Source organism: Furipterus horrens, unplaced genomic scaffold, assembly GCF_987537825.1.
Source record: "Furipterus horrens unplaced genomic scaffold, mFurHor1.1.pri manual_scaffold_2, whole genome shotgun sequence".
Lineage (NCBI taxonomy): Eukaryota > Metazoa > Chordata > Mammalia > Chiroptera > Furipteridae > Furipterus > Furipterus horrens.
In genome coordinates this window covers 108,125,104-108,149,548 of record NW_028327172.1, presented here as the reverse complement: position 1 = coordinate 108,149,548, position 24,445 = coordinate 108,125,104, and the positions used below count along the sequence as shown (strand labels likewise).

The window sequence follows — 24,445 nt, the reverse complement described above, 5'->3', positions numbered from 1 at the left end:
AAATCTGAGTCTTTATAAATTTATTTTTAGTTTCAATAATACATTCAAATCAGTGAACAATGTATGTGTTCTCTGTGTTATTTATTTCATCCTTTTAACCTAATGTTCTCCTATATTTCCAAGAAATACTTAATGAAATTCACTTAAGAATTAATTTTATTCAATAAGTACTTAATAAAAATCTAAAATATGCAAGGCACTTTGCTAGGTATTTCATAAAGAGAGTGTGTGTGTGTGTATGTAAATATATAGGGTGTGGGTTTTTTCCTCTAGCTGTTGCAGATTTGACATGAAAACTGAGAACTGAGAACATAATTTTCATTTGTTCAATTCTTATAAACATTGGTACATGGCATAGAGCTGTCACTAATGAATAGACATATTACATAATGTCATAAAACAAATCTAAAAATTGCTTAGAAACTTACTATGAAAAAAGACCATACTAACTTCAGTTTAAAAACTTAAATATAGGAGTTGAATATAGAGGCAGATTTTTTTTTAATGATATCATTGCAAAGTTACACAGATCATTGAGATATTTGGCATTTTGACAGAAACAATTTCATAATAAATATTTTCTTATAAATTTTAAAAGCTTGGTTTTTAGGTAAAATCAAACATTCAGAGTAAAATTGCAAATATAGTTTTAAAATATAAGTTGTACACTGCATGTAATTTAGTCAAAGGTGTAAGTATTATTGGATTTCTTTTCCCCTGTGTTTATCTTCATTAAAGTAACTGATAGTCCTTTTGTTCACAATTTACCGGGTACTTTAGAATGTTCATTTTGTTTTTTTTTTAAGACAAATCACAGTTAACAGTGTTTGCATTGGTAATTGCTTTTTTATAAATTATGTTGCAAACTCAGTTGGATTTTTTTTCTAATTTAAGTAAGTAATTTGGCCTTATATGTAGAATATAGTACAAAACAGAATGTGTTACTTTTTTTTTTTTTAAATACATGCAAAAGTGCTTACAACAGAAGACGAGGCTTCTCCAGCTTTTTAGCATCTATCAGAAAATGGCTAATGATATCAAACTAGTAAGTTTGTCATTTTAATAGCAATTTAACAGCTAGTGACTATTATATAAAATACAGAACTAGATAGGATGGTAATTTATAGAGAGACACAATAGTGTAATATATAGAGGTGGCGCCTATAATGAAGATATGAAAAAATAAACATATCCCAGTAATTATAGTAATTAGGATAAGTTCTATAAGAAACTCAGATAGGTATTTGAAATTGCCTGTTATTTATGTTACTAGAACTCATGACAATGTGCTCTTCTATGAAACTGAATTATCCAGTTAATACATACTTTGAGCGGTCATAAGAGGTACTCTGACCTAGTCCCTGTCTTCATCCAATTAACACAGGGCACATTGAATCAGACACACAATTGTGTATACATCACAGAACAATCTGTAGTATAGCACAATAGTTTAAAGCATGGGTTTTGAAGTTAGTTTTGCTTTGCCAATTATTAGAGAAAATTGAAAATATTAAAGACTTTAGTCTTAGTTTCTTCTTATGGAAAACAAGATTAAAAATGCCTGGCCAAATCAATGGAGCTTTTTCCTGAGAAAAATATATGTAAAACACCTCACCATCTGTCTAGACCATTAAAGGCTATACTATAGTTACTTTTAGATAAATTATGGGTTGAAAGAGGCTTTGTAATTTAGCAGGAGGGATATTCTGAACAGAAAACTTCTGAGCAAACATTTAGAACATGGCCTATATTAGAATTTTGAATGTGCTTATAACTTTTAATATTGTCTTAAAGCAAATTCTGTCTTATACTTTTAAATTAAAAAATACTGGGTTATCTTTATATTTTAAAGTCTAAACTATAGACATAGATGTAAATTAATGCTTTGTTGTTCAGAAAGAGGCACACATAGCTCAATATGAATTCTATGATAATAAAAAAAACATAAACCTCAATTTAAAAAGCATTACTCAAATTGAATATATTACATAAAGATGCCAACAAATAAGAACAAGCAATTGAAAATACAATCTCATAACTCAGTAATTCAATAAGAAAATTCAAATACTTTAAGAACTATTTAATATGCTAGCTATGTGAGCATTCATCTTACATCAGTAATACTATCTGCAAAAATCAAATAATAGATATTTTATTCATTCAAAAGTTATCTTGACTGAACAAAAAAGATAAAAAGTTAACATAAAATTACACTATAAAAATGAAATACAAATAGTGTTGTTTGGTAGTTGTTATTTCAATTTGAATTTTACTCTCAGTGGTAATAATCAAGAATGTGGTAAAATATTTTTGAAATCATAATTATTTTATACTACAACCACAAAATATTAAGGGCTATAAGTTAGTTCAAATATGGTGCTGTTTAAGTTCCCAAATTTAATGAAACTTAAAATAGCATTGGAAAACATACTCAAATGAATATACTGGTTAATAAATATAAACACCTAAGGAAATCTCTTATTTCCTTCTTAATTTCCTCAAACCCAAACTCTCACACCTGTCTGAGAATTCAATAGCAATGAAAAATGTATTAATAAAAGAGTATCATTAATCTATATATTAGATTAAAACTGCTGCAAATCTTTGTCATTCTTTACCAAGAGATGCAGTTTATTCTGCCTTCCCCTTGAAGTCATGGTGCACCCTCTGTACAGAAACGAGTTATCATAGCAGTCTTGAGTTTATCTTTTATGGGCTGAGTTGTAACCCCTCAAAATTCATATTTTGAAGCTCCAATTCCCAGGACTTTAGAATGTAACCACATTTGAAGATAAGATCTTTAAAATGTAAGTTAAAATGAGGACATGTGGGTGAGCCCCACTTCAATATGACTGGTGTCCTTATAAGAGGAGGAACAAATATCAGGAATATGCACACACAGGGAAAAACCCATTAGAGAAGAGTGAGAAGAACATCTGCAAGCCAAGAAAAGTTTCGCCAGAAACAAACCCTGTCAACACCATGAATTTGGACTTCTATCCTTCAGATCTGTGAGAAAATAAATTTGTGTCGTTTAAGCCTCCTAGTTTGTGGTATTTTGTTATGGCAGTCCTAGCAAACTAATATATTATCCTTAGGTTTGCGTGCAAGGCTGGCCATTGGCTGACTTCTGAGAACTTGATGGGTAAACAGGGATCTACACACATTAAACTTTCTGCAAAGGTTAAAAGTGGCTCACTGTGCCTAGACCATTTGTACAAACAGCATTGCTGACACTGTACACCTGACTTCTTTGTAGGAGTTTGGAATTTCTGCATGTTCTAGGCTGAGGGTTCTTATATGACAAGTTCCTAATAAACTCTTTGAATGTCGAATTTCTAATGGGCTTCACTGGATAAAAACATCACTTACATTGTTGGAGAATGGTGTGTGTGCTCTGTAATGCTACAAGCTAAGTTCTGTGAGTCTTTCTTAGAAATCTCTGAACATAGGATCAGTCTTGTGTTACTATCAACATACCATGTAACTGCTTAACCAGCATAGAATGATGTGGAGGGAAAGCTGTCTATTTCTGTGTTTTGTCCATAATTGGCCTGGTAGCTTCCAGTTCCTCTCCTCTTGGAACATTCACTCTGGGCAATGTCAGAGGTCATGAAACAATTCTAACTACTCTAAAACCATCACACTGTGAAAAATCTCAAGCTAGTCCACACGGAGTCATCTTGGATGTCTCTCCCACTTGATTCTTCAGATAAGGACATTCTTAGCCTACATCTTACTATACCCACTTAAACCTCAACCAAGAACTCTCTAGATATGCTCAGTCAACCTAAAGAATCATAAACAACAAAAAGAAGTTATTGTTTTAGGCTGTGAAGTTTTAAAAATGGTTTATTACACAGCAATAGATAATGGAAACAATAATTTTAATTTTAAGTCATCAAAAATAATTGCTTAAAATTTATAGATAATAGATCCCTCTTAAAATGTATTCCTACTAGGGAAACATAATAATGCCATTTTGAATTTAAAATTATTATCATATCATAAGTCAATCCCTTAAATATATAACCATAGTGTGATTTTATATTCTGAATTTATTAGCTATCCCTTGGAGAATTTTTTCTGCTTGCTTATTTCTTCCACTAAGCACTAAAGAGTCATATTCTATCTCATAATTATTATCCACATAAATCAACATAAAATTATAAGTTAAATCTAGCTTTACTTGTGTGTGTTTCAGTTACATGGGAGAGAAAATAGATGACTAAATCAGTGTTCCTTGTAGGACTGAATGCTAGCCCTAGTAAACTTGACATCTGCCACCTTGAATTTAGCCCCTCTGCCTCACTACTACTAAAAAAATTAAACCAAACCAACAACAACAACAACAACAACAAATAGGAGTTCTATAATTTCTATATCATGATAGCTATTTATCTGAAACATCAGAAAGATAGCAAAAGAGGTAAAATAGGAAAATATAGAGAATGTTAGAATCAGGAATAATCTTTGATATTGCTCTTGTTTTTGATATCACATGTACAATCCATTAATAAATTCTGTGGACTCACATTCAGAATGAGTGCAGAATCCCACCGATGTTTACCTCTCAACTTTTACTACTCTAGTTTAAGCTGTCATTATCTCTCACCTACAGGAGCCTGGACTTATTTGTTCTAACACGTGTCCTTGTGCTAATATCTACACAGAAGTCAGAGTAACAGTTATTTTTAAAATGTCTGATTATGTCATTCTTTTTCCAAAAACACTTGAATGTTTTCTTATCTCTAATAAAGTAAGATCCTGAGTCTTTCCTCTGGTCTACAAGGCCCTCCATGATTGGGTTTCTCTCTGACCTTATCTCCTATTACTTGCCTCGACCCCCAGTCACACTGCTCCAGCCAAAATTACACTCCTGACTATCCTAAAAAGGCCAAGTGTTCTCCTGCCTCATAGGTCTCTCACTTCTTACTCTCAGGCTTCTTCCCATAGATGGATGTGTGGCTTTCTCCCTTTTTTCATTATGCTCTCACCTAAAATATCCCCTAGTCAGAGTGCCATCTTTGCCCATCCTTCCTGAAACAGCAGCCCACTTCAGTTACTTTCTATCCTCCAAATCCTGTTTCACTTTTCATCATAGCATTATTATCCATCCCTGAAGTGTTGTATGTTTGTGTATTTACTGTCTATCTCTTCACTAGAGTCCAAATGCCAAGAAAGCAGGAATTTAGTCTGTGTAGTTTACATTGAAGTACCAGTGTTTACAATACTATCATGTACATGGTAGGTATTCAATAAAGTGATTTACTAACAGATAGTCATCCTTGTCAAAAGTGACCAGAAGTGCAAATAGAACATTTAGGGACCTTCCTATAACATAAAAGTATTTTTAATAATAAGAGAGATCATAAAATCCATGAAAAACAACAACAATAAACACAAAGAAAAGTCTAAATCTGTGCAGGATACACAGTAGATGGTGCTGTGCAGGTCATGCCACTATCTGACTCCTCTCCTGAAGTCTCCAAATGTGCTCTTTTCCATTATGTTGTTAGACAAAATAAACTGAAGCTTTAGCACATAAATGTTGATGTTTTAGCACATAAAGAGTAAAATGTCAACACTGCTCTGTTTACAATGCGGTCTTACCCAGTATCTAATACGATTGAACAATGTTCCTTTAGTAAAACTCACATTTAGGAGTTTACCAGATTGACTCATGAAGGGAGGCTTGGGAAATTAAATGAAAATATACTATACTATAATTCTGATAAAAAGATACTTATAGTTACAGAAACGATTATCTCTTTTTTTCCCAGTAAAATTTTACTATATTTACTGGTTTTCCCTTGAGGGAAACTTATTATATTTACTTCTTCTCCCTCATAATTAATGAACCTTTCCATTAATTATATTTTATAAGAGGAATCAGATATATGAGCTTATCTGAATACTCAAGTGTATAAAATAAATAGCATGGCTTCTAGGAATGAATATTAAATGCTGTTTTTCACCAAAGTAAAGACTTACATTTAAAATAGATTTCTGGTCTTACAGTTGGAAATAAAGAATGAGGGACTGAGTGAAAATATTTCTGCTTCATGTTATTAATAACATATAGAACTGTCTTGTCTTAAACTTACAAGTATTTCTTCCTAAAAAATAATAGTTAACACATATACTGTATACTGTATGTTGTACTATACTCTAAGCATTTTCTATTCCTTAACCTGTGTAACTTCATAAGAACCCAATGAAGAAATGGGTGCTGTTGTTCCCTTTCATAGATGGTGAAATTGAGGCACAGAGACTCAAGGTCACCCAGATAAAAATGGCTGAACTGAGATTTGTTTCCGGGCAGTTTCCTAACCAGGCTACATTGTTTCTACTGTTCCCAACTCTTTCGTTCCATTTTCTTAAAAACAAATATTGCTCTTAAAGTAGAGATAAATTTCCATTATAGAAACTAAAGAAAAAAGAATTTTAAAGTATAATGGTTGATATTTGTATATTTTCTGGATTGTTTTCTATATAATATTTATTTCATATAATAGAGAGCAAACTATGTATGTTACTACATGTTGCTAAGTTCTGACTTTAGGCTCTCTGGTCAAGTGGAGTTATCATCATTTCTCCCCCTAACATCCCAGTATTACATGACAAGATATTTCTATTTCTACCTCCTGTCCCTTGCTTAAACAGGTGACTCTGTGCTTCTTAAAGTGAGACTTGTGTCAGGACAGAAGAATCTTCAAACACTTCAGACAATTCCTTTCCTTAACTCTATTGCTAAAAAGTACATTGAGATGATTTTTCCAGACCCTGACTAATTGAAGGAGAGAGGAATAATATCTGAGAAAACTTTGACGAGTTTTTCTTATCTAGGTTCAATGATGACTTCTGGGGATGAGAAAAAGGAGTCAAGAGAACTTGGGATTGCATGAGTAGACCCAGGTAAGAGCCCAGCACCACTCTGTGGCTGCTTCTGGAAAGGTGGCTGGACCTCAGATAGGGTGGCCCCATTGCATATTCTAAGCACTTGATACACAAACTCATTAGACAGACTTGGAACTCAAATATCACGGAGAAGCATTAGTCAATGAATGGGCCAAGAAAGGCAATGAGTTATTTTTGTTTATTTTTAGGCTTTGAAGATTGGTGAATGGAGGATATACTTCAGTACCTTTGTGTACTTTTGAAGCAGATTCTAAAGAAAAATAGAGTTGAATTTGTTTCTATCCTGGTGAATTTCTCACAGGGTAAGGATAAAAGGGTAAGGGAGAAAAATACCTTTTTCTAACATATCTAATGAGAGAAAATATGTTTTTTGGAGGAAAGAGAACTAAATCTAGTAACCATGCTTCACTGGAGTATAAATAAATGTAAAAATGTGCGATAAATGTGGCTGGCAAAAACAACATGGACAAAATAACATGTATTATTATAGAAGGTCTGGGAACAATGAGCTAGATTTAGCTTCAAGAGTGGTAGTTCCAGGAGTGGACTGAGAATGTTAACATACAAATAAATTAATAGGGCAATGCTACTAAAGAACAGTAAAATTTGGTGTCCCCAGGGCATCTCAGATATGGAATGTCTGACTGAGCCTAACATGGGAGAGAGGAGGCAGGTGATTAGGTGGTTGAGAAAAAGCAGGGGGAATGGCAGAGAGAAAATGGAATACAGTAAAACTGGAGAATGAAATTTAACAATGTCAACGAGGTTCAGTGTTATTCTACAGAAAAAAACATAAAAATTGTAATGAACAGTTAAGCAGTGTACTCTTTTTTTTCAAATCAAAGCCTTAGATAAATTATTGTGAACTTTTATGATTCCACTATGCTTATTTTCTAACATATTATTCCTACCCATGCAAAATTAGTTATCCCTTGGCTCTTCCATAATGATGCAGTGGTGTATGACAGACCAGTGTATATAGAGATTATATAATGCTAAACATCGTATTTTTAAAAAGAGGTTAGCCTCAGATGTGGCTCAGTTGGTTGAGTGTAGTCCTGAAAAGAGAAAGGTCACCGGTTCAATTCCCAGTCAGGGCACATGCCTGGGTTGTGGGCCCGGACTAAACCTATCGATGTTTCTCTTGAACACTGATGTTTATCTTTTTCTCTTCCCTCCCTTCCCTTCTCTCTAAAGATAAATAAATAGGTTTTAAATGGTAAGTGAAAGTCTGAGAAGTTTAGGAGGCTAAATGCTCAATTAGAAAACAGAGAAGTAAGTCTATGAGGCCTGAACTATCTTTCAGTGCAGATCTCGTTTTGCTTAAAAATTAACTCGAAGAATGTTAATAGTGGTGAAAAATACTGCCTTATTGTGGAAAAGAAGCACTTGTTCCAAACAAGATATGTCTTGTTTCATCTACCTGTCTTGACTCCTTGGGAGATTTTCTCCAGGATACTACCCAGTTTTCTTCCACATTTAATAGATCCTACTGTAGTACTACTGGCCTACTGATAGCCAATTTCCATCTAACACTCAGGTTAGAATAAAGATAGATACATTAGTGGGAAGGTAGTTAGTAATTATTAGGATATATATACATAACATAATTATTAATAATATCGTCGGCAGCCGTCCGTCTCGAGAGACGATGGTGTAGCTTCCCAAGAGTCTGTCTGCACCGCCGAGAATGGCTGTGCAGTCCGACTCGGGAGTGACACGGTATCTGTCTCCTCCCGTGTTGAATCGACATCTTGCGATGACGCTGGAGTGTCCTCTCCAGTGAAGCTGAAGCTACAGAGCCTGGGCAGGGTGATATGGAGGGTCTGCTGTTGCCCATGCAGCAGACCCCCCCTCTCTTCGCAGCTGAAGGGTCCAAGGGAAAGACGGAGTCAATACAGCTTGGCTTCAGGTGCGCCGCAGGAGTTGCCGGTGTTGACTACAACGTCAAACCGCCTTAGGTACTCCGGCTCCGGATTTTCTGTCGGGGTTTACTCCCTTAGCCTTTCCCCTGAAGAGGTATGCCGCAAGGCAGCGGAGGTTTTTTGGAATCAGAGTTTTCCTTCTCTGAATTATTAATAATATACATATATCCTAATTATATATGTGTGTATATATATACATATATATGTGTGTGTGCGTGTGTGTGTGTGTGTGTGTGTGTATATCTCCTTATTTGAAATGTTATGGTTAAAATCAGTTCAATCTGAATATCATTCTAAAGATTATAATTAAGGAAAAGCACTTATTTTGATAAATGAGCCAAAACAAGATATTTTCCTCCAACTCTTGCATCAGTGCTTCCAAAACAGATGAAAAAAAGAATGAATACATGTCTTTTAGTAACTTAATTACATTTCAGTGGGAAAAGAAAAATCAAATCCCTCAATTAGCCATCAAAACTTATCTTTTAGAGGCCTTATTAGTACAGATGATTATAGAGTTTGATGTCTGAATTACTGTCCTAGAAAGGGAAGCTAAGGGGTTAAAGATAATTAATTCTATATTAACTTGAAAGGCCATGCCACATTCATGGGGAATAAGAAAAAAATTATTTTTAGTAAAATATAATATTAAGCAGAGTTTTATATGCAAAGATGATAACACCAGGCTTTTTCAGGCTATGGTTATAAGAAAACTTAAATATCTTTTGTGTGTTAAACAGTTTCTAACATATTTTTGCAGTTATACTGCATTAGATTGCACTGTAGGAACTCTCAAAAGAGTTTCTATATATTTTTTATTTTCATAACAATAAACAAATATTCTATTACTCATTTACATAATAACAATTTATAATATAGAAATTAAAGAAGCAAATACAGGAGTTTCATTTTGTAATTTCAAATTTTAAATACTTTAAAATACTAACTAGATGTTTTTATATATGATAAATTTTTTTGAAAAAATATAAATATTATTTCTTTCACAAAACAGTAAATTAAGAGGTACTATAACTATATTGGCTATCAAAAGCCAAAATTATATATTACAAACACTTGGAAGTTTTAATTGATTATAAAACCCCTTACACACATTAACATAGGAACTATACTGATCTCCTAGAACCAACCTGAGAAACTAACTGAAACAGTTATATTTATATTAGCTTTATGTCAGTTAATATTAGACTATATCTCACCTATTATTTTACCTCTGTTAAAAAATACATTCAGTTTCATTGAGTGTAGGCAGTGTCAATATATTTAAAAAAGAAAATGGCTTTTGATGATGCTTTGAAAATCCAATTAAAACCTTGTTAAAGTTATGATTCTTCTGTAAATTTTGTCCCATACACCATAAGATGAAAATAAGTAACACTAAGCTTTGAAACATTAATATTTTCTCCTTTTGTTGTAGATAAAGAAATATCCCTCAATAAATAATATCAGAATAATATAATCAATAAATAATATAATCACAATTTTATAAGCTTTGAACAATTATTATTATCTATCATTAAGCAAGAAAACATGCATAATTAAAAAACTAAGATATCCAATGGAACTCGTAGCCTTCTATTATATTCATTTTAACAATACAGCAGGTATTCAGTGTATGTAAAGCCATGCTAGCCACTGTACTAGGTGTAAGCAGCATGAAGTTGAATAAGACACCATCTTCATATAAAAAAGAAATAAAAAACACAATACCAATTTTATTGTAATTACAAAACTCATGAAAGTCATAGTGAACCCTCAAATGTACATTTCCCTGTCTTTAAACCAAACTAAATGGAAAGTATTGCACATAGTGTATCATCCCAACATTAAGTTTTTCTTTTTATCCTCATGATCTTAAGGGGTGCCTTATGTATAACAGTTCAAATGAAATCCAAATATCTCTGGCATAAATATAAAATAGCTGATTTACAAGCCTTAACATAAATCTTAAAGAGGAAAACAAAAAGATGACTACAAATTTGTAATGTATAAACACTCCCAAACTGAAGAATTCTACTAATCATGCTACTTAAATACTTATTTGTATATTTACTTAAATACTTTAAACATATAATGTTTTAGAGGAATAATTCCATATTTCAATTCTTATTTTGACTCTTAATTTGTAAATGTTAGATGATTATGACCTAGAGTCATCAATAAAAATCTAACCAGTCAATGGGAGCTGAACATTCATTCAAAATTTATTGCTTAAAATTAATATAAATAAAAAATTTGAAACCTCAAATTCATGTAACATCAAACTATTACAGTGAAATTACTCTTTTGCATGTCAAGCAAACAATGCATTCCATAAAGTATTAATTTCTATTCCAAACCTTTACCTTTATTTAGCAACTAGAATGACAACAAAATAAAATTTTAAAAAATTTTAACATTTGATATAAGATAATTACATATTAAAGCAGTTCACTTTATCACCTATGCATAAAATATCTTTTACTACATTAGCTACTTTACTACTATTTAACTATCCTAAAATATTATAAGCAATTGTTTTTGTTCATTTGTTTCTTTTTTACCTTGAAAGGCAATGGCTCTTCAGTAAGAGGACTAACAGGAAGTGAAGTGGTGCTACTGGCTGGGCTCATATCTGCACTCTGCAAGAAAAACAAATTGCATTCAAGCGACACTATTTTGCAGTTATCTTTATTATTCTTAATTTGGAATATAATCCTTATTAAAATAAAAAATAAAGTATGGGTGTAGAAAAATGCAAATTATTATTTTTATATAGCAAATCACTCATTTGGAAATAGTTATTTGAGAAATTAGTCAAATTATCACAATGTAGATTACAAATGCATTTTATTAAATACAATGATCATCTTTTGTGTTAGGGCAGTATTTAGTATTTTATTTTCTTTCTGCATTTTTTTACCTTTTCTTGTAAAATAATACTATATCTGTAATGATTCACCTGTTGCTATTTCCATGTCTTTCAAACTAATTTACAGATATGAATTAATAAACTTTCTTCCTTTTATGGAGAGATTAACTATTGTACCCAGTTTTTATTAATTATAAAAGTATGTCTGCCATTACTATACAATTGCAAAAAGAAGAAATATTAAATTATTAAGATTCCCAAATTCATAGACCCTGAAATTTTATAACCTTTCTTATTATATTCTGCTAAACAATCATTTTAATAACCAAAGGTTTACACAAATACAAGGGCATTATTGGAAGGTTGCTAATGTTGTTCTTCTAGTCCTTTAAAAATGTAATCACTTAAAATTTCTTAAATAAGAGATCGGCTTGAAAAAAAAAAGCTTGTCATTATTTTTTTTCTTAAAGCAAGGAGAAGATATTGATAATAGGTAGCAATATAAGTTATTTTCCTATATTCTTAGCTTATTTTCCAAGAGGAATTTTTCATTTAAGTAGACAAGCAAAAAAGCACTGAACATAATTAACATCTACATTTTCAGCTTGTTTTCCAGATGTACATGCACATAAATACAAGAAAATTTGCAGTACAGATTAAAGCGAAGGAATAAATTAACCTTGATTGAGATAAGGGAACAAGCAGACAAGGTTGGCTGACTTCAGTTCCAACAAAAGAACAAATTCAAAGGACAGATGCTGCAAGTGCTAGAAGTTCTTAGACTCTATTCAAAAATTACTTTCAATTTTTTTTATTCGTGTGTACAATAAACCAGACACATTAAAAGTATCCATTAAAGTGAGATTACTTCTGACTCTTTAATCCACAATGGTAAGAACTATAGGAATTTCAAGACAATCAATATATTTTTCATATAACATGCACCTACTTTAGAAGTTGATATGAGAGTATATATTAAATTAAAATGTCTAAAGGAGGAAGTCAGGCATAAATTGAATCATAATTCCCTAAAGGAAGCTGGAAAATACATGCACCAGATAACTGAGGTGAGTTAGTTATTGACTTTAATTTGTAAATGTATTCGGTGTCTTTTGGCCATTATTTTATTTTAAACAAACTTAGGAAATACTCTACTGCTGACTGTTTCTGTTTGATTACATGATATAATGGAGAAACAAAGGTTTTCTTAGGAATGAATTTACCATAAAATTCTAACATAAGAAATGATTTTCTTTTTTGCAGAATTAGAAAAACAGTGATTCTTGAGCTGTTTCTCTCATCAGAGTTCTCGTGAGAATTTAAGCAAGTGACAGAACACAGTTCATATGCAGTTTAATTGCATGATATTTTCCTGACGTAATGATATTCTTCATAGCATACTAAAAGAATTTGCCCTTAAAAATCATATATTCAGGCAACAGCGATGACATTCAGTTATAAAAATATAAAACTCTGGATCATATTCTTGCAAATGAAGGTTTTTGAATTTCTGTAAGTAGAGTAGTTCAAAATCAAGCTTCATAGTTAACTTTTTTTACGGTTGAGTTCCCCTATAACATTTCAGAAATAAATGTGCCATCCTAAGACTGTAGTAAACAAACTCTAAATTTTGCATCATATAACCTTGAATCTTTGAATGTCAGTCTTAGAGAAAACTTCATTCCAGCTTTCTCTTTCAAATCCATCTCATAGTGTGACACTTTAATTCTTTCGCTGTTAGAAAATCTTGAGAAAACTCTAAAAAACATATCATCTTATAGGACAGCATCTGATAAACTGCACTTAATTATTAAGTTGAAAAAATATATCAAAGAACAGAATAAAAAGACCTATATTTTTAGCTTATTGTTTTTCTATTTGCAATTCAGTGATCTGTAATTTAGCTGCAGTTCCAATCTGTTTATCCTTTCAGATCAAATACCACAGTAAACTCTTCAGATGTGTCTTATTATACATCATACTACACTTCAATTCATTTACCCCTTCATTCAATGATAGCAATACCAATTCAATTGTGTATCTAGATACAAATGAACAAAGTACTTCATAAGTTGTATTTGATGCTTTTAAAAGCTAACAGTATGTGTTCTTCAGTATCTTCATAAAATATTTTGTTAGCATTAAGGCGTTATCTGCTTATTATGTATTTCAGAGACTGTGGGAATGGCCAGTTTACAACAATGTGAAAAGTCAATCTTATGGGAATATAGAAGACTTATTCTGTACAAAAAGTAAATCATGCCAAAAGAAGGAATCTCCTTAATTCTCCTGTAACACTCGGGATTTGGACTTATTTGGAGAATGTACTCGATGTTCTTGACAGGTTATAAGAAGCTTAACCTAATTCTGACAAGTGCCCTAAAACTTCGTCTTCTGCTTCGAAGTCCAATAAACATCTGCTTCTTTCCAACACTAGATGATTAAATAATATATACCTAACATTATTCCTGCACTTAAAATGTTATTTCATCCAAATTATTAGATTCCTCCCCTTTCTATTTCTATCTCATGCATGCTATATTATTGTATATTTTTCTCCAGATTGAGCTTAATCTTAATTTAAAATTCAATAATAAAATCTAGACAAGTATTTACTTTTGAGCATATCAGACATGTTTTGGTGAATACTACCCTCTTATGTATACCTAATATATACAGATATGTACACATATACATTATATATATATATATATATATATATATAGTTTTCATCACCCCACAATGTTCCCTCATTCTCGTTTTTATGTAGGTGTCCCCTATCCCTGGTCTGAGGAAACACTGCATACTGACATGCTATATCATCATAAGTTAGTTTTGCCTTCCATTTATTTCACATAAACAGAAATGTACGATATGAATTATTTGGGGTATAGCTTCTTTCACTCAGCAAAGTGATTTTGAAATTCATCACAGCCTGAAGCATTTTGTTGTGCCAGAAAGTAAAGAAGTGCTCAAAAGATATAAGAATAAAACATGCCAAAGAGACAAAGGAGCAAACTTGAAAGAGTTCTCAATTGCCAAAGATCAAACACTTTGAGCAACAAAATAAATAACATATATTATAGTACAACTGAAAGTTTAAAACAACAAAAAAGCTATGAATTAATACATAAATAACTGAGCAAAGTGAATAAATAATTGTGAAGAAGAGACAAATCTCTCTTACAGAAGAATTCCAAATAATTTATGTAGGTACTCCTTCTCTTCAAGAAGTAGAACCTAACACCCTACTCCCTTCCCTAGGCTTTGTTCATTGACTTATTTCCAAAGAGTAGCGTATGAAAAGGGAGGAGAGGCAACTTTACAGTGGAGAAACCTGGCTAACACTACCTCAACCAAGTTCTCATGTAGATAACATGATATAATGTGATGTGATGAGTAATATTTCTGTGATCTTCCTAACAAAAATCAATTAGCTCAGTCTAATCATGAGAAAAATACTGGACAAACCCAAATTGAAGGTCATTTTGCAAAGAATTTGACCCAAGCCAAGCTCATCAAAAACATGGGAAATCTGAAAAGTATGAGAGATCATGTTTCTAGGGTGGCTCTGATGACTAAATATAATGTGCAATCTTGGATGAAACCCTGGGATGGCAAAAAGGACATTAGGCAGAGTGGTGCCACCAATATAAATTGATGGGTTTAGTTAACAGCCATGTACCAATATCAGTTCTTAGTTGTGACAAATTTACTCTGCTGAGGGAGGATGATCACAATAGAGGAAACTGGATGAGGGGTGTACAAGAGTTCTCTGTGTTATCTCAGCAACTTTTCTATAAATCTGAAACTATTTTAAAATATTATAAAAAGACTATTTTAAAATATTGTTCATTGCAATATAACCAGGTTTTATCAGGATTGTAATACATGACTGTCATTTTACTGATAGCTTGTAAGCTTTCATCAGGGCTTTTATAACTTTCACAAAAATAAATTTTGACAGACCATTTTATTGTGGTACATAACCTCTTTACCAAAGAATTTTTCATCTTCTGTGAAGATCTTATGGAAAAGCTGACAGTAAAATTTTTTTGTATGTTTTTATGCTCCACATGAGGATGTGAAGGAAAGCTTCAGCCATTAAAAAATTATCTATTTGTTTGGGTATTCTTAAGGTACCTGGTAAAGTGAGTTTACCCTATTAATATTTACTGAATGCCATAATTCTATAGCATGGATCCATTAATTATACCTCCCCTGAAAGCATAATTAATGGCTCTGTCCTATGGGATTAAAGTTTATTAATGAGGGTTTCTTGAAGTAAAACATGATCAGTTGAGCTCAAATCTATTGAGCACATGAACAGATTTGAGTGTAAGTAAAATATTTTCATTTTTAAAAACATTATGGTAAATTTTATAAAGTAACCTTCTAGGTGTCGCCTAAATGTGTTAACTCTAACTTGAACATGTATTCTTATAGCTCTAAAATTTTACAAAAATGCACCATGTGTTATACTATTTGCTGTTGTAATAATCAATGGTGTTACTTTGATAAACTACTTAGGATAACTAGATTTCTGTAGTTAAATGGGCTATTTTTCTTGAAAATATTTCCCTTAGATGCATCATTTTTTTATGAAAATGTATCCATTTATTCATTCAGCCATTCAATAATTTTGAATGTACAACAGGCTTCCCTGTCCTTAGGTGTTAAGTTTTCTCATGATTCATCCCACTTGTAAGACATTGTTGTCCCAAGGACTTAGTAAGAAAGCGAGTGCAGAACATCTAATCACGATACAAAAAGATTCTTTATATATTCAAGGGTGGAGTCTTGAGCAGAATCATTTGTATATCTTACAAATGACAATGAGCCAAAAGCCCCAGCCTCCTCAATCCAGGATGCTGACCACTAAATTTCAGGCATACCTCCATGAGGAACCTGTTGACCATGGGGAAGTTGATTTCGCTCATTTCATTACTTAAGTGGTATATACTTCATGCTTACTTGTTTATTGTTTTGGCAGTAAAGTAAAATTGGAGGGACAGTAAACTGAGTTTGATATCTAAATCAGGATGATCTCTTTGTACTAGCCAAACTCAACAACCTTACCAATTATGTCAAATCTTTTATCAGTCTTGTTTTCTCTAAAGGAAATTTTGGAGAAACATATTTCTTTACAATACAGTTTTATAGTTGATATCTGCTGCTTTGCTTTTCCAGTATCTAACCCATTTTACCACTAACAAAATTTGAATTTTCCTTTGGATAATGATGTCTCCTAAACTCTCAACACATTTGTTCTGAGTAGTGCTGAGCCAACATCCTTGAAATAGGTGTGAGCATATAGCAAAGTCCTGCATAACCTTTCCTATTGGACACAAAAAAGCGCAGGAGCCAATTAATTTAAATGAAGTTCAAACATGAAAACTGTGTTAGAATTTTGAGAAAGAGATCCTCTCATTCAGCTAATGTTGCTAAAGTCAAAGAATATGTTTTTATCTGATTTGCCAGAGGTAACCAAGTACATGGAGCATTCCTAGGAGAAAATCCGACACACAGCCAATACAAGAAATGAAGAGAAAAATACTTGGGTCCTAAATATATGTTTAACATACTGATAATTGAGCTCTACAAGGTCAAATAATTTTTACAAAACAGTGTGCCTGAGATTTAAGCATCCTCTAATATAGGAATAAGCTCTATTGTTGGGAAATTGCAAGTTATAGAATCTAAATTTTGGAATTGGCTGACATGAGTAGATAGCCAGGATACTACTCTAGTCTAAGCTTTGAAGTTACTAATATTTACAATAGGAAAATAATTTACAAAACTATTTTTAAATTTTGGGGGGACTCACTTATATATTTTTGAATTTGGAGCTTCATGATTTGGTCAAAAGATGCCTGGTTATAAGAATGTATTCACTTATTTTTTTAATTTTGTATATATGGTATTTTAAATTTTACTTTTGACTAGATAACACACTAACATAGTCTTTCTCAAGGAAAACTTCCCTTATACTCCTAGTCCCCAGGCACCTGCAGACCTCTAATTTTATCACTTTATTATATAACCTTCCATAGATGATATATGTACTCAAATATAATAGAAACATGTAGACATATATATATACACATATTTTCTTTTGTACACAAAATATAGCCTACTATACAAACAATTTCCATATTTTAACTTCATTTAAATGAATTGGCTCCTGAGCTTTTTGTGTCCAATAGGAAAGGTTATGCAGGACTCTGTTATATTCTCACATCTACTTCAAGGATGTTGGCTCAGCACTACTCAAAACAAATGGGTTGAGTGTTTAGGAGATATCATTACCCAAAGGAAAATCAAATTTTGTTAGTGGTAAAATGGATTAGATACTAGAAAGGCAAAGCAGCAGATATCAAATTACCATGTATTTGCATATAATGAGTTTCTTCATTCTTTTATATTACTTTATAGTATCCCATTTTTTGTCTATGTTATAATACAGTTAACCTGTGTTGCAGTTCCATTCTTTACAAACAGAGCTGAAATAAATAATCTTATATTATATGCATGTTTATCTATAAGATAATATTTTGGAGTTGGAATTACTGGGCTAAAGATATATTGTAATTTTGAATGCTTTTGCCAAATTATCTTGCATGGAAATTCTATTTATACACCCACCTAAGGCTTAAGAATAAATAGTTTCATGCTGCCTCATGTATTGTCTACTTCAAAACGCCTTTAGTACAGATCCACAAGGTGAACAAAAGCTCTGGTTGAAGTTCACCTTCCTAAAATCACAAAATTTCTAAAAATGATGTCTTCAAAATTTCTTTTGCATAATTTCAATAATCTAAGGTAGTTAAAGAAACTAACCCAACAGTTACCTGGCTCAGTGTTCAATTGGTTTTGCTCTTTGCTCCATTCTGATCTTGTGATCAATTCCAATGACTAATCTCATTTCTTTACTGTTTCGTCATTAAATTAAAGTGAAATCAAAGCTGTGACCAAACCCCACAGTAGCCTGCATTATTGGGCTATTGCGACAAAATAAAATGACTCATTCCTTCAGGGTGAATCCCACAGGAGAAATCAGAAATTGATTCTTAGTTTGAAAGTGTTACAAATTAAATTATATCAATTCACATAGGGATGAGTAATTTTGCAGGATGATTCAGAATAACTAAATGAGCAGCAGACTGTACTTTGTCAGATATGGGCCAGCATAGTAACTAAGAATGAAAACTAAACTCAGGGTGGCAACCTATTTAAGTTATTTCCTTTTGGTGCAAAAAACCACTCAGAAACCACATTACAGAGCAGAAGATTCTTTGTTTACCATAAAGTTAAAACAAGTAACTGGTTACTCTCAAAAGATGCTTTTGTCAAGCAATGGTAAATGTATCAAGAAATACAGATCATTTAGAACCTAAGCACTTTTTTCTTTGAACAATGCTATAGATTTCCCCATAGTGACAAAATTATCTCGTTCACTTTAAACAATTTTAAAAATCAACCACAAAAAGCACAATTACTTCATGCCAGGCACACCACAGCATAATTAAGAAGAGAAATAACTAATCTAATTAACAATATTTTTAAATTTAACCTTAATTGTATTTTTCCATTACCATTCAGTTCCCTTATAACCCCTCCCCCAGCAGTCACCACACTGTTGTCCACGTCCATGAGTCCTTTGTTCTTTTTGCTCAATGCCTCCACCCACTAACGGTTTCAGTAGAATGAGTAGCAGAGGCGAAATAAAGGCAGGACCCTCACCATTGCAGTCTAACTGAGAACTTAGGAGAAGAGGCTAGAAGCAGAGGGAGACATGCCTCACCCGCTAACCCAGCAGTCTTGGGCCTGGTCTGATAATACTGCCAGGTGTTCCAACATCACAAGAAACACTATGTTAGTGCAAGAGGAGGAAAGTCCTTGAAATCCTATGTATCCTTTCCACTGTCTGTGATGGAAAGCCTTTGAAACTGTGCTTTCATCCCAAGGCCAGAAAGGAGGGAGAGGGTCCACAGTGCCCAAAGGGAAGAAACCCATAAAACAACTTTGGTTAATCGCCTACCTCTGGTCACTATCTGTTTTATGAGGGAGTCCCCAATACTTACAGAAAGAACCCATAAATAACTTTGGGTAACTACCCCAACTTTAATTAACTGTCTCCCTAAACTTAGGTGTTGTACAACAACATGAACAAATGGAGTCTGGAGCAAGATAAGAATTAGGTCTAACAGACCCCCCCATACCTAAGTTTGGGTAGTTGCATCCCCCCAAGAAAAGCTGGCACCACCTTTATCCATCAATCACTATGAAACTTCTTCACTCCCATCCTGCTAACTATGTAAGTCCTCAGAACAAAGGAGTCACACTCTCTGCCCCCTGTCATGTAGCCTTGCTCTGAGAAATCACCCTGAGAACAGTCTAGGATTCTGCACCAGGATTACTGAAGGAAGGAAGGAAAAGGGGTTAGAGGTAAGAGAGAACTCCCAGCCCATAGGGGCAAGGGAAGGGGGAAAGGGAAGGGGGAAGGGGGAAGGGGGAAAGGGGAAGGGGAGAGGTAGAAGGTGGAATGGGGAAGGAAGAAGGGGAAAGAGGGGGAAAGAAGGGGGAAGAAGGAAGAGGGAAAAGGGGAAGGGGAAGGGGAAGGGGGAAGATGGAAGGAAGAGTCTCCACACCTTTCCAAACATATATTTAAGTTACGGTGAGTTTGCCCATCAACACATTCAGCAGGTCATTTACATCTTCCTGCTTTTCCCCCACCAGGCCAGTCAATATATCAGGCTAGGTCCATCAGCATTTCTTCTGAGGATGAGCGAAGTCCATTTTTATTTCCTAGGGAAGAGGCTGGGACCAGGTTAGTTTGCATATGGTTCATTTGCATACATCAAAAGTCCAGATGGGCAGTCCAGCTGCTGCCATGCTCTGACAGCCACCAGGCCCCTGGCTACACTAGGGCGAGCTTGCCACCTTTGCTTTTGCTCTCTCATTCACTAATAAACTTTGCTTACATGCTAAATAGATTTACTGATCTGTAATTCTTAACATGTGTCAGCAAGAATAAGGTTCTCCTATTGACATCACCTCTCCCCGTCCACTAGTTATCTGTTTTTATTCATGGTTTTATTGGTCATCTCGACAATAACTAAGCATATTAATTTTATTTTGCTTTTGGTTTGTTGCAGTTTTAGGAAACTTCAGTTTCTACTCCTGTATCCAAATTCTGGGAGTTCATGATATTTGAACCTTAAAGTCCTTATCATTACCCCCAGTTATACAGATACTATAAGGCAGATTCCTTTTTTTAACTCACCATTTTTCCCAGGGAGAAAAATTCTGTCTCTGATTCCTAATCTCTGAGGTTGGATCCAGAACAAGTGCTACTGGATCTCTTTATGTTTCGGACTATGACTAAAACTCCATTATCCCTTTGTTTATTTCCTTGGTATGTTTTACTGCTTTGAACAAGTTCAAATTATAATGTCATTTAATAACAACATTTAACAGACAGTATTGATAATCTACCACAAACCAGATTCTGCAAAGACGTATGTTTAATAAAAATAGTTCCTCACTCTAATGATCTTAAATGCATTAGGAAAGACAAGCAACTATGGAAAGTTTAAAAAAAAGGGATGAATGAATAGTAGATGATAGATAGATAAAATCCAAATATCAAAAATAATTACTGATAAAATATCTGTGTATTTTTTTACAGTGTTCTTCTGTGCAACGTAATTGATTGGAATTAATATACAAAATCTACCATAAATTTTGTCTTAAACTATATTGTCAGGATTTTTCTCACATCAAATATTTTCCTTCAATATGATTCATGATAAATGCATATAATTCCATCATATAATTATAACTTTATTTATCTTGTCAGACCCTTAATTTTAGACATTTTTATATTGCCATTGTTTTCTTTACAATAAATGCTCTGGTAATATTTTTTAACATATCTGTGATTATTTGTTTTAATACATTTACAGAATTATAAGGTTTTAGTTATAAAATATGCATATAATTGGTTGACTTCACATATATTGATAAATTTTCCTCCAAGGCTAATGTACTGATTTTTATTCTGACTTGAGAAGTTTAAGAGTTCTAATTTCGTTATAATTTCAATAGGTAAAAAGAAATATACCAGGTTATTTAGTAGTCTCTGAGTTACCAATTAGTTACTTATTAGAGAAAAATATATCCTTAAATTTCATTCAAATAAATTCTTAACTGATTAGAGTGCTAAATATGAAAATAACCCAAAACAAGCACTTGAAAATATAGGTAGACATTATAATTCAGTTATCATAGAATGGGGAGGATTTTTCTAAACATAAACCTAACTAAATCATAAAATTGAAGACTGATCTATGTGACTATGCTGAATTATCTGCATGTTAAAAAAAGAAAATTATAAAGCAAATAAAACAGTTGTAAAATTTTGACGTTTGATGAGAACACTTATTCCTCATTCCTGGTGTTTCATTTCATGCAGAAGGAGCTCTGCTAGTGTTACATTCTTGGTTCCTGTCTAGCAAATAAAGGATCACTTTCCTTGCTGATAAATTTGGGATAAATAAATGTGGCTCACCTAATTCCTTTCTTTTGCTAGCAAGGTCACATACAGAGAACATGTGTTTTCTTCAACAGCTATTCAGTTGGCTTTTTACTGATAAGGTCTGAGTAAGAGGTTTAAGCTTTAGATCATGAGTTTTACCCGGAAGACTGCTGCTTCTGGAGACTACTCCCACAGGCAGGAAGCTACTTTTACATTCTTCTGAGTCTTAAGTGATGCTTTGTAGGATGAACGGGCCTCAGCAAAGCCTCTGGATCTCAACAACCTCAGAAAGGTAAAGGCCAGGAGTAGTCTCAAACAAAACACAGATGCTAGAGTCTTGGGAGTTGCAAGCTGCTGCTGGGTGACTTTCAACTACACAGGGCAGTTTTTCACTAGCAGATCAGGCTGGTGTATTACTGAACTGAAAGGAAGGTTGTTTTTCCAGTCTTGGACTTCTAAAGTGGTGGTGAATAGGATAATGTTCACTGCTTTTAAATTAAGTGACAGTTGAATTTTGTGTCTGCTACGGAGGACTAGTAAGCTTCTAGCTTTAAATTCTGAGTGTCCTCCGTTCTAATGCTTAGAAGTGGATATGCTGCCTGTGGTAGGGGGCTTTTAGAATGGCCTCTAATGCTTTCTGCATTGACACTCTTGTGTGATACCCTTCCCTAAGTGTGAGCTGGATTTGGTAACTTGCTTACAGTGAAAAATATTTGGCAAATGCGAGTTTAAAAAGAGACTACAGGAGGGCCAATGTGGAAGCTGAAAGACCACTTAGAAGAATGACATGAGCTTTGAAGCCAAAGAATATAGGGGGAAGGAAAGAGAGCTGTCAGAAAATAATGAGTAGCAAGAAGGGCCCCTGTTTCTTCCCTAGGCCCCTTGACATGAGGGGCATGGTCAAGAAAACAGCCACCACTTAGCTATGTTACCTGGAAACTAAAAATATTTCACTTACATTTTTCTTTCATAAGCCCTACCAAAGACAGAAGTTTAGCACCTACCTGTAGCAAATATAGCTACAACCAACTTAAACAATTTACAACAAATAAAACCAAATTATGGAATGAGCAGAATAAATAGAAATCACTGACTTCAATTTTACACCAATTGTCTAAATTTAGTTTTGATCTAATATATACTCCAATCTTTATGAGGGTAACATACAGTTCACCTCTTTTTCCACACTTTATTTGTTCAAAGTCCCTCAAGTTATCAAGGACCTTTGTACTAGTCTCCACAATCAGTCCAATCCTAGTGGGTAAACCCTGATTACCAATGGTGTCATCCCTCTTACCATGTCCAAATCACAGCTGTTGAGGGCAACTTTAGATTTTGATATTTTGTTTGTTTCCTTGTTTTAAATAACTTAATTTGCTACATGAAAAAGGAAATTTTGAGGTGGGATACATACACTAGTGTACAGTAGCCACCTTGGCAGTGCTTCCTAGGGTTGATTGGGTTCCTCTGTTCCAAAAGGGATTAACAGCTCACCAAAGTATAATTTTCCTTTTAAACAAAAAACTTCTGAACAATCAGTAGCCACAGAAAGAAATATTATCTAAACTTAAGCAGAACCTCTCAAAAGTATAGCCACCATTGGTCCCTTAGCAGGTGCCCATTAGCATAGAGAAGCCCAACAAAACCTTGCATACTTTCACACTGAAGTGTTAAACTGCCTCACACCTTTTTATTAAGTGGGTATAGGGACCTTTATCTCTGGCTATTCAAGGATTTACTACTGAGAAGCTCTGCATGCATAGTAAACTTTTCTCCTGTTAACCTGTCTGTTGTCAGTTACTTTGAGGAGCCCAGAAGTGAGTCCTAATTAGTAGAAAAGTTTTCCTTCCCAAACTTCCCAAATTCATGTTCAGCTACATCACACCGACAGTTTAAAAACAGCCATGGAAAGATTATTCACAATACAGAAATTGGTAAATTACAAATCAGGTTTTTTGTTTTGTTTTTCATTTGGAGAGCTGATTTTAATCATTTACCCACATGCCACTGGACACATTCAATAAACAGACATTCACTGGATACAATTACTTACACAAGACTGAGAAGAAGCAGATGAAGCTTTAACTAAATTTATTTATTTTTATTTCTTTGTTTTCTAGAAAGAAATGATCGCAAAATACACAGGGAAGGTCAATTCCTAAATAAGGGCTTCTTTTCCAAACTATCATT

General features: G+C 33.4%; 1 protein-coding gene across 1 annotated transcript in view; it reads right to left on the bottom strand.

The window, feature by feature from the left end:
- Positions 1-24,445, bottom strand: part of CCSER1 (coiled-coil serine rich protein 1) — a 733,000-nt gene that overhangs the window by 177,307 nt on the left and 531,248 nt on the right. Inside the window, exon 7 of the mRNA XM_090267946.1 lies at positions 11,408-11,485. Coding sequence (XP_090124072.1) covers positions 11,408-11,485 — 78 coding nt within the window. The remainder of the gene's footprint in view (positions 1-11,407; positions 11,486-24,445) is intronic.